Source organism: Pieris brassicae, chromosome 10, assembly GCF_905147105.1.
Source record: "Pieris brassicae chromosome 10, ilPieBrab1.1, whole genome shotgun sequence".
Lineage (NCBI taxonomy): Eukaryota > Metazoa > Arthropoda > Insecta > Lepidoptera > Pieridae > Pieris > Pieris brassicae.
In genome coordinates, this window is record NC_059674.1 from 7160352 (window position 1) to 7172462 (window position 12111).

The 12111-nt window shown below is 34.7% G+C and overlaps 1 protein-coding gene across 3 annotated transcripts in view; it reads left to right on the forward strand.

Moving 5' to 3' along the window:
- Window positions 1-12111, forward strand: part of LOC123714886 (nuclear pore complex protein Nup98-Nup96) — a 53039-nt gene that overhangs the window by 3693 nt on the left and 37235 nt on the right. For 2 of the 3 annotated variants that reach the window (XM_045669519.1, XM_045669520.1), the window contains exons 4-16: window positions 136-336; window positions 1911-2060; window positions 3080-3213; window positions 3937-4066; window positions 4693-4776; window positions 5319-5411; window positions 6422-6513; window positions 6871-7018; window positions 7988-8113; window positions 8881-8997; window positions 10181-10286; window positions 10953-11062; window positions 11863-12005. In XM_045669519.1, the coding sequence (XP_045525475.1) occupies window positions 136-336; window positions 1911-2060; window positions 3080-3213; window positions 3937-4066; window positions 4693-4776; window positions 5319-5411; window positions 6422-6513; window positions 6871-7018; window positions 7988-8113; window positions 8881-8997; window positions 10181-10286; window positions 10953-11062; window positions 11863-12005 (1634 nt within the window). The remainder of the gene's footprint in view (window positions 1-135; window positions 337-1910; window positions 2061-3079; window positions 3214-3936; window positions 4067-4692; window positions 4777-5318; window positions 5412-6421; window positions 6514-6870; window positions 7019-7987; window positions 8114-8880; window positions 8998-10180; window positions 10287-10952; window positions 11063-11862; window positions 12006-12111) is intronic. The other variant, XM_045669521.1, reaches the window with a different exon arrangement.

Here is a 12111-nt window from a genome sequence, read left to right on the forward strand (position 1 = left end):
TTACAAATAGTCTTAATATTATCATCTCGTAATCTACTTGAGGTGCTGTAATGAAAGCAGAATCGAACGGAACTTGCCCACCTATGTAGAAACGCTAATTGACGTTATATATGTGGTTTTATTTACTGTGTACAGGCCTCTTCGGGCAAACCAACACCTCCGGAGGTCTATTTGGAGGCGCCACTGCCCCGAACCCCACTCCAGCGTTCGGCTCAACCGGTTTTGGATCCTTTGGCGCGAGCACAACCACTGGAGGTCTTTTCGGAGCGAACACTGCGTCTACTGGTCTCTTTGGGAACACTCAAAATAATACGGCGTTCGGTGCTAAACCAGCTGGTGAGTGCCGCGTACATAATTATGATGGATCATCATTATTTTATTTAAATTTAAAGTTTACCATTAAAATTGTAAAAATTGAAACATATATTTTAAAAAAATCATCAGCAAAACAGCGAATTTGGTTCGAGATAGACACCTAACAATGCTTTCTCTAAAACCGATCAGCCCACCACGGAATATATCCAGCTTCGGATAAGGACTGTTCAATCCGTTAAAATCGCGAAAAATTCGTAAAGAACTCCTAGGTTGGGTTTTGTAGGAGTTTGGAAGATATTTCTGATTTTAGACCTAGGGAAGTAGTATGGGACGAAAATTTTAATATCATGTGTGAGGTCACTGCTCTGTATATGATTATATCAGAAGGTAACACCGGCTAAAGTTCTCCGATCATACAGTGATGTCATATTAAATTTTTTAAGTCGCTGATGGTACGGGTGTCTATGTGAAAATATAGATAAATGTAGTTTTTTTTATTTTACTTCAGAAAAGCAAACTAAATATACATACCTATATACCTGGACGTCCATCGTTCCACAACTGAGTCTCTTAAGTATTTTCCGCATACCTATGTGAAACCAGGATACGTCAACAAAAGAACGTTCCCCGTTCTTTAAAGGCCGGCATCGAACTTGCGTGCCTTCTGTCAATGTCATTGGTATCACTAAACAACACGTATGCCTACTACCCGTTTGCCACGTTGTAAAAAAATCAGTTATTTCCAATTAACGGAGTGGAGTGAAAAATAAAAGGTATTGCTATCATACCAGAACTCATATTGTTGCCTACAACGAAATATTACAATGCTGGTGTTGCCAGAGAATTAAGCATATATGTATTGACTAATACTGAGTTTATCGGTGCGTATGAGACGAGCACCACATAATAATAAAGTTTTAGTAGGCAGTAGGATAGATCGATCTTCTAAAGCAGTGTTTCCCTATCCTAGGAAATTGTTAACTGAAAGTCCAAATAATATTTATATATTAATATAGTGCGATCCTTATGCTGGATGCTTGCTGCATAGAGATTTTATGGTAGTGTGTATTACGGGTTAGCACGTAACGAATAAGTGAAGGAGAAATGTAATTTCACAACCATCTTAGGCAAACCTTTAGTACCGACTGATTTACTAAATTCATTTTCAATATAATGTATATTACAAGGCATTGACTTAACCTAGATAATAATGCAATGGGAGAACGATTGCGCCATGTATGTATCTACATAGTTCTCCTCTTTTTTGAAATAAAGATGTTCCAACTTAGCTTCAGTCTCAAATTTTCACGTTGTGTTATCCAGCCGATTTTGATTGCCCCTGTGGGGCGTGTGCCCCACGTTGTGAGACACTTGCCTAAAGTCCCAAACACTATTGAAATAAATTATACAGTACATTACGTGTGCTGTATAATTTATTTCTCTCAAAGTTAAAATGAAACGAAAAGAAAACAAGAGATGGAAATTTGATATCACGCGCACAGCTTCCGCGTTTGGTGGTGTGTCGTCACACCCTGAAATCACCAGGTGGAAAGAAGTGTTATTATTTGTCACAAGCTGCTATATTTATTCCCCAGGTTTTGGCTTTGGTAGTACTCCGACAGCGGGACCTTCAACTGGTGGGCTGTTTAGCTCTGGTGCATCGACTAGCGGTGGTCTGTTTAGCCAGCCCACTAGTACTCTGGGCGGTGGTGCTGCTTCAGGGGGACTGTTTTCTACTAACACTGGTGAGTGTGATTGAAGTAAATTTTTCTGTTTTGATTAAATTCAAAAGGTACAAATATGTATTTTGTACATACATTAATTAGTTACATAATGCATTATATTTTCTGTGCGTGTGTTTGTAATTAAACGGTTGAATCGATCGTGATGAAATATTCTATTTTTTTATTTAAGATACACAGGACAGTACGCGATAACGATAATATACACAGAAAAACACAAAATATTTTTTTACTATTATATGAGAATAAATTCAACTGTCAGACCTCCTCCTTGCTCTCACTCTTTATCTTTAACTCTCTTTTCTCTTCAAATATACTTCGTTAAATATATGCCAGAAATTTTACACGAGCTGTCAAACCATTTCTTCTATATGAAGTTTGACATATTTGACTGTGCTCATGACGAGATTGCAAGTGTTAAAAACTCATCATTTTCGGCTCATTTATAATATATAGCATATATTTATATATATATATATATATATATATGTTGTTCTTATCGTGATGGAATTTCGTATATTATAGTTAGTTGAACTTACAAAAGTTTTCTTATTTGTGATTTTTTTTTATTACATTTAGTATATTTTATTTTTTCGACATTAGCGTATTGGCATAGTCTGTAAGGATAATGTATTTCTGTAATAAATAAATGTTAATAATTTTCTTATGTTTAGTTTTTGTTGTTTGTAATTTTTCATTTGTTGTTAATTCTTGTCAATTTGGCATCACCTCTTAGAACTTTTTTTTATAAATTAATGTATATTTTCAAATTCAACTCGGCCACTCAGCATAATGCTGAGCCAGGGCCAATTACAACCACAGCACACACGCATTACACAATGAAACCTTTTTCTTTAAAAAAAATTGTTATCTCTATTATTATTCTTTATTTAATTATTTTTATTTTATTGATTATTGTTATTTTATGTGTTTCTGTGTGTGTGTTTTGATAGTAATCAATGTTATGTCTATGTCTAAATAGTGATTTGTAAAAACCTAATTGTCTTTTGAAAAATGTATAGGTGCGTTCGGTCAGCAACAAGCGGCTGGTACAGCCCACGTGAAGTATCACCCCGTGGTAGGCACAGATGTCGTCGTCAAGGGAGGAGCATCGCAGACCGTCAATATACGACACCATTGCATCACATGTATGAAGGTATATAATATTTTCAGATTTAAAAAAAAACTAGTGGAACATTAAATTGACGTTTTTAGTATTTTGTTTTATAAATATATATAAATAAAAATAGCCTGTGTTGGACTACACTACACTTAGTCCATATTATGTTTTACACGTGTATTCGACCTACGACGGAGTGAAGGCCTCCTCCAAGTTCTTCCACTTGTCTCTATTCCTCACGACGACCAATTCTGCCCCGCTATCCCTTGTATTCCATCTTCCCAAGTTTCTGGTGGGCGTCCTCTCTTTCTTCTTCCCACTGGGCCATTCCAAGTAGTACTTGACCTTGACATGAGCTTTCTGCCATCACAAATCACAACTTATTTAATGTTTTACGATAGTATTTATGTTTCCTAAACGTTTTGTTGAGCTTTAGAGGGACAAACAAATATATATATACAGAAACATATCAATACACGAAAACATTCTTTTTTTGGGTGTGTATATTTTTCTATTTTGAATAAATTTTGTTTCGTGTATACGCATGTGAATCCAGCGAAAGAATAAAAGATTATTTTACTTTTGATTATATCCTAAATACCGATAATATTATTTAAAAAACAATTCGTTAAAAGCATATATAACTATTATATATTTGTGTATCATATACACGTACGAGTTATGTCATTGCCAAAACTGGTTTTGAGTGACGTTTCCGCCTTGTGTATGTATAAGTAAAAAAAATGCGATTTTTTTTAGGAATACGAAAGCAAATCCTTGGAAGAGTTGCGTCTAGAGGACTACACGGCGGGAAGAAAGGGCAGCACGAGCGGGGTTTTTGGTTTTCAGCAGCCGGCCGATAATACAGTTAAACCACTCTTCAATTCCTGTAAGTGATTTTGTATATTATCGAGAGTTGCTAAATAATATTTTTTTTTAATTTTAACGCTTGAATCAGGAACGTAGCAATGAAATTACGCCATTTTATTTCCCATTGAGAGCTTTTCCCAGTTGGACGTTTTTTTTTTCAAATATCATAACATCAGTCTACATCCAAATAGGCGAACCTGTAGGACAGCTAGGTTGATTGGGCTTAGGGTAAAATTCATCAAGACTTATTATACTTTGTTTTATTTAACTGTAATTTTTATGGGTGAAGTGGCGCATGAAACTCTTAAATCAATGTTAATATTAGCCCCATATCTATTGTAAATTAAAATATCCCGTTTCAAACAACACGAGGGAGTTTCCTCTGTTGTTGTCAGAATCATCCACAGCTGGAATGCACGATACACGTTTCTTGTATAAACAGCTTTCTTGGAACTTCCTTCCAATGAATCCATCATTTAAGCGATGGCAAATAGGCATCTTGGTTGAAGGAAAACATCATGAGGAAACCGGTCTTAGACTCAAATCGACGCATGTCAGGGATAGAATCCTGATCATTTGATTGCCTATTCAATTCATATTTGAGGCTCTGCTAGTTTTGTATGAGTGACTGTTTTATTTTTGCAGCATTTGGCCAACCAGCTACAACCACAGCACCTAGTCTCTTCGGAGGTGGAAATTTGGGAACGACAAGTGGATTTGGACAGACAAGTGAGTTTTTTTTTTTTTTTAATATTAACTTTAATGATGAGTAGGATGATGTACAATATAACCACACGTACTCTCGGTGACGCCCTATGGGCGTCCTCCACCGATCAGGACCCAGTGGTGGATGCACAGGCTGCCCTTATATTCTTTGTGGGGCAATTCTGCGCTTTATAACTACAAACTTAAACATCAGTCAGTTATGTAAGAGCGTACTAATTCCTTAAAGGCCGCAACGCACTCGCGAGTCCTCTGGCATTGAGAGAGTCCATGGGCGGTGGTATCACTTAACATCAGATGAGTCTCCTGTTGTATAAGTTAAAAAAAAACATGGCTATGTAAAAGAATTCATAAATAAGTAATAAAGTATTGAAAGTTTTTCTCGTCTACGTTCTTGATTTGAGATCGGCTTGATTTGGAAACATTTTTTCACTGACATTAATAAGTGTACATTTAGTATATGAATCAATTAGGTTATGATTGTTTATTGTCTTGGTGATTTTTTCTCCGCTTCCGCCAGCAGTTTGTAATAATTATTATATTTTTAGATACATTCTCGTTTGGTAATACAGCACAAAATACAACTACGACTGGACTATTTGGTGCGAATAAACCGGCTTTTGGAGCCACACCCACCACTGGTAAGGCTTTAGATCAGATTTTAGTGCCTATAAAGAGATTGTTAACGGATAAACTTAAACAATATTATATAAAATTCAAATATAACATATGCTTGTAAAATATATTATAAAATGTCATTTATCAGATATTTATTGTGATTTTTTTGCAAATAACTTTAACTTAAGATTTTTTAATGAATTAACTCAAAAACAGCCCTGAGTTTTATATAAGAAAAATATCTTAGAGCTGGGACGGGAAGAATTTATTTTGAATTTAAATTTGAAATAAACATAATAGTAGTCACAGGATGTAGAATTTGACAAGTCTTCTATTTGACATTTACATGTATGATAGTATGCCACAGATAATAAATCAATATCGAATTAGTGAAGTGAAACTTCTTTATCAGCGTTGGAAAAAAATTATCGTCCTATTTTTCGGTTACGCGTCACATTTTTCCGTTACGCGCCATCTTTTTCCGTTACGCGCCATCTTTTTCCGTTACGCGCCATCTTTTTCTTGTCGAAGCCCTTAACAAAAAAATATAATAACGATAACAATGATAGTAATAAATCTATTACAATTAATGAAATTCTGTAATAATCTTAGTAGTAATGAGGTGAAATGAAATGAATATTCATGTCTATAATAATAAAAGCCTTTTGTTAAACTTTATTTAACCAATTTCTGTATAGTTGAATATAGTAGATCATTTTTCGTAAAATATATAAATAGTCATAAAGAAGTTTCACTTCTTACGTGTGTAGACTAGTACACGCACGCATTTTTATTTTGTAGTTTATTTAGAATTCGTGTGAATTCTCTAATAAGATATAAATTAAAGTACAATATTTCTTATCTCGCGTCACAATCCATTGAGCGCTGTCACAGGTGTCAAACTTCATACAGAAAAAATGGTTTGACAGCTCTTGTATCTAGATTTATGTTTGATAGACATTCTGGAAATGTTAATTTAGAGTAACTTCTATTGTATAAGTTGTCTATAAATGGATGTTTCTTAAAAATGTAGGTACAGGCCTGTTTGGTGCTACAACGACGCAAGCGCCGGCCTTCGGTACTACCACATCTACCTTCGGTTTTGGGCCGACCACACAGAATCAGGTAATTATTAAAAAAACAGTTTTTCGTTAATATAAAATGTTAAACTACTTCTGAAAACGACTAGGTCAATACTAATCTAAATTAATAAGTGTACATAGATGAAATTGCAAAAGAACTTAGAGTGATAAAAGAATTCACTTCCTACTAACGGATGGGCGGTTCGAAAAAATATCCAATTTTTTATAGAACGGGGAGAAAATGGGCATCAATTTAAGTTATACCGCCCATGGACACTCTCAATGCCAGAGGATTCGTGAGTGCGTTGCCGGCCTTTTATAGAAGGATCGTTTGGTAGCTGATTGCATTTTCTAGATATGTTGATTTTCAAACAAAACTGTATTTGTAATATAATTACAGCAATCTGGCGGTCTGTTCGGAGCGAAGCCAACGACAGGAGCCTTTGGCAGTACGGCCACGACCGGATTCGGCTCGTTCGGGAGCGGAGGCCTATTTGGGGCTAAAACTCAGCAGACCACGGCACCTACTTTTGGCACTGCAACTCCCGGTAAGTTCATATTTATTACGAATATGCAGTAGATTCTAAAGTTTATTAAAGAGTTATATATATAAATCTTCTCTGTATGTGTATGTAATTAAACTAAACGGCTGGACTGATTTTGATGAACATTTTTGTGAACATGATACACATTTTTTTTTACTTTTGTTTTGATTTAAAATGTTTGTTTGGTAGCTAGTTTTTATGTAAAATTTATAAGTTCAGTATATTACATAAGAGAATTACAATAAAGTTTCACAATAAAGGCGCGTTTTTGGCTCTTTAACAATTGGTGTCTTTCTGGTACTTTATATGTAGCATGTACATGTTATCTATCTTTATATCACACCATATATACACCATTTTATCGTTACTTATCGCATATAACTACAATAAAACTGGTTTTGAACGTTTCGTGCGTATGTGTGCGTGCACGCATTAACCGGCTGGTACGTAGTCAGTGCGCTTGGTAGTTTGTTATTTGATGTTTACTTCTTTATATTATCAGAGAATTGTAACAAAACATTCAATTAATTAATTCCCTTCCAAATTTAATAAACTTGCTACCAGCTGCTCTTAGTAATATAACAAGAATATTAAATTTAAATTTAAAAAATATTACATAAATCAAACAATTATAAATTATGCATTACAAAAACTATGCTAATCAGACATCTTCATTTATCTTATACGAATACATCCTGTATTCGAATGAGAATTCTCGCCAAGAGCAGGTTTCTTGCATCAGCTAACTGTGGAGCGTGTGTGTGTCAATTGGCTTGTGACGTTTTGAATGGTTATAATGTTACAGCGTATATGCTACTGGCCTTTCTATATAAGTTAATTATTTAAATAAGTTCGACGTCCTAGTGGACAGAAAAACTGTGTTCAGTTTGTGTTTCCACGACACCAACTTCTTTTTTATTTAAGATTATGATGAGAAAATGTAGTCTTAATTATTTTATGGTTTCTTTTCAGCATTTGGTGCGACATCTAGCGGTTTCGGGACAAATACGTCGAGTTCATTGTTCGGTGGTGGAAGTACTTTTGGGAAACCGGCAACCACGCAACCTACGTTTGGGTTCAACTCGCAACCTACCCTTGGTAAGGCATTTTTTATTATTGCTTATACATTATAAATAAAGTACAAAAATCCTCTAAATTTAAACTTGGTCCATGAATCAACCTTACTTATGGTTAAAGAATACGAGAAATTGCATTATACATTAAATATTTTTTTATTATTAATTAACTAAGATGTCATGTGCACGCTGTAATGGTTGCAGCTGCTTACAAGCATTTTGTAAAACAAAAAGAGTGGCGAAGAGTTTGCTTGACTTTCGTTCTACGCCCTTTGGGAACGTAAAATGTAAAATGTATTTCTTTATTGACGTTCATAAGTGTACAATGTGTTACCTATATGAATAAATGATTTTGAATTTGAATTGCATGGAGCCAAGCAATCACATCTCTAATTGCTGTTTAGTGGTTTAGTAGTTAACCGAACAAGTATTGCTGAGGCCCTAGATTGGATATCCTCAGGAACCATTGTCCTCAGATTTTTGTCTCTGTCTCCTAAATAATTTTTGAAGTGAAACTTCTTTATCGGCGTTGAAAAAGAATTACCGTCACAGTTTTCGGTTACTCGCCATATTTTTCTTGTCCCTACTGAAGTGAATAAGGTCATAAAGAAGTTTCACTTACGTGTGTACACTACACGCACATTTACACATTTTTTCAATAGGTATGATTCTCTTCTTACTTATGTTACACTCTATACTCTTATTGTATTTGCCTGCCAAGGCTGTACATTTTGCTCAGGCATTTTTGTAATTTTATATTTTAGTAAAGATTTAATACAAATGTCATAGGTGCAGGTCTAGGTACTGGCCTCGGTACGTCATTTCAGGCGAAACCGAATACATTTGGAACAACACTAGGTGGTGGCTCATCACTATTCCCACAGCAAAATAATACTTTTCAAACAGGTATGTATTTATCACATTTTTATCGTAGTCATTTTTTTTTAAACCATGTTTTATAATTACCAATGGACCCGCCAGACGTTGTCCTGTCATAACTATGAATATTGATTTCGAATTGGTATAATTAACTGAAAAAGTATTCCAAACTTACCAAAATTCCATATGTAATTGAATTAATATTAGGCGTGTAGCTCTGAACTAACGGTGATTTGCACTAAGAAATTAACTTTTTGTTAGAAATCATAAATTAGTATTGATTTTACACATTTAATGAAAACACTTTTTTAAGGGATTGAAGCTATGTATTATTTTAAACTTATTTACTTATTTTACATAATTTTGAATTTTTCCGACGTCGCGTGCTTTACAGCGTGCGGTTACGGTGATAATTATAAGTTTATAATATAACATAGCTTCAATCCCTATAACAAGTGTTTTTTTTAATTAAAAATTAATTATTTAATATGTATTTCATCAATATAATAACTCCGAACAAAGCATTTGTTTTAAACGATATTAATTTTTCTACATCCTCTTTGACGGTATTTGCAGCACGCATTCTGTCAATGTTACGTCAAACGCTTAGTCAAGCTTACATGAAAAAGTTTGAATAAAATGAGAAAAAAAATTACTAGTCATGACTACTTAATATAGTCGTTAAGTATTCTTATCTTCCCTATTGTCCTTATTGTATATCAATCTCGCCCACGTCTTAGTCTTTCCAGCCATTTTATGATTTCATCAATCCAATCTTTTAAATTACCTACCTATGTTTCTTTCATGGCCTCTTGCTTGCCTTACTGTTAGAATTTTGCTCCATTTATCTGCTCCTCTGATGGTATGTCCAGCCCATGTTCTTGTGTTACAGCTAGTTGATCTTGTTCTCAGAAATTAATCACCCCAATAATGACTTGATTCACTGACTTTACGTATACTGCGTAACTTCAAAACTTATACCGGAGATTTGCGCATGCGCATGTCATACAACTTCTTTTATATTCCCTACACTAGAGCATCCCTCTTCGGGCAGAAGTTCGACGACAATTCGTAACTATTCGTAAACAAAAGAGAAATTATGGATCAAGATTCTTAAGCATTTGTTAGGATTTAATTATATTAATAATGAAGATAACACATGTAAAGTCAGCAAATCCAGCCCAAATATATTATAAATGTTATATAACAGGTCTCAACACAGGATTGGGTGGAGGTATCTTCAACAATAACGCCTCGTTGGGTGGAACTGGCCTCGGTTTGGGCCAGAACAATGCCAATACTAGCTTGATGCCCGGGTAAGTTATTTTTTAAACATCAATAATACTCCTATAGTTGCGATCATTTATTAACTTGGTTCTATTTAGTTAAATTTAAAGCATACTTTAGTACTTAATTCGTATTTTATTTTCGCATAAATACAATACATGTAGGGATTAATCCTACAAATAACATAAATTATTATCTGAGGCCCAGATTTAAAAAGGTTGTAGCGCCATTAATTTTTGAAGCGAAAATTCTTTATCGGCGTTGTAAAAAAAAATACCGTCACATTTTTGGGTTACGCGTCACATTTTCCCGTTACGTGCCATCTTTTTCTTATCCCTACCACGGTTGATTCGAAGAGATTCGTTGTCATTAATAACAAAAATATATAACGATAACAATGATAGTAATAACTCTATTACAATTAATGAAATTCTGTAATAATCTTAGTAATTATAAGGTAACATGAAATAATTGTATTATTTGTATTCATGTCTATGATAATAAAAGCCTTTTGTTAAACTTTATCGTATTTAACCAATTTCTGAAAAGTTGCATATAGTAGATCATTTATCGAAAAAGAAGGTCATAAAGAAGTTTCACTTCTTACGTGCGTACACTAGTACACAGACACATTTTTTTTACTCAATATCCAATAGCGCTGCTATTATTAACATATTGAGCAATATTGTTTCCAGCGGTGGTCTCGGTTCGTCCGTGGGTTCCAACGTACACGAGCAAATACTGACGCTAGCAGCTAGACCGTACGGAGATTCGCCGCTCTTTAAAGATTTACTACCAGACACATGTAAGTAATATTATTTAGAGGAAACGATTTTATTTCATTGGTAGAATAGTATATTATTAGAGTAATCTAGATATAATAGCATTTAGTCGAGTACTACACTCAACTACGCAAAGGCCATGTCATTATGTTTTACACTAGTACTAGAACTCTGACGGAGTGAAGATTTCTTTCAAATTCTTCAACTTGTCTCTAACTGTCGCGACAATCTTCCAATTCTGGCCCGCTATCCCTTTTATTCCATCTTCCCAAGTTTCTGGTGGGCGTCCTCTCTTTCTTCTTCCCACTGGAGCATTCCAAGTCTTCTTGACCCATCTGCTATCACAAATGCGGCAATGTGACCGGCCCATTTCCACTTTAACTCTTTTGTATACGTTACGACGTCTTTTATCGTACGGCATTGCTTTTTGAGTTGTCGTTAAATGGAGAGAAGAAATACGTATAGATAATCCATGACTTCTACTTATTAGTCAATTTGTAAACAAAATAACGAATTTCTTAGAAAGTTCATATGCATGATGCCTACAATCGAGTTTATTGCGGGCTAGGATAATAAAGCGACCAAAGAACGTACAACAGCTGCGCAGTTTTTACTAATTTTACTAATTTTAAAAAGTACTTAATTACTCAATTGTCGTTATTGAGAGTGGGTGTAGAGTATACTATGTAGAGTGTATCATTGTATGGAAGACAAGCTAAACCAACCAACGCCAATTGATTTTGCTGTTTAGGGAGTCCTTTAAATTGAGATATGTTACATGGGGTTTACACTGTATTTAATTCTTTTCACAATTAATTTACAGCAACAACAGCCGAGGACGTGTTAAAGCCGACTAATCCAGCGGCTGTTAAAGCGGTGTTGGACAGCAGTAACGCCGCTTACAGAGTCACTTCACCCACTGGAGGCAGACTGAAAGTGGTGCCTAGGACTGTAACACAGGATAAGGTAAGAAGAATATCAGTAGCTACTTCAAATACTAATATTTTAAAATATATAAACTTGCATTTACGAGGCCTTGATTAGAGGAGGAGAACTAGCAGGAAGTTGTCTC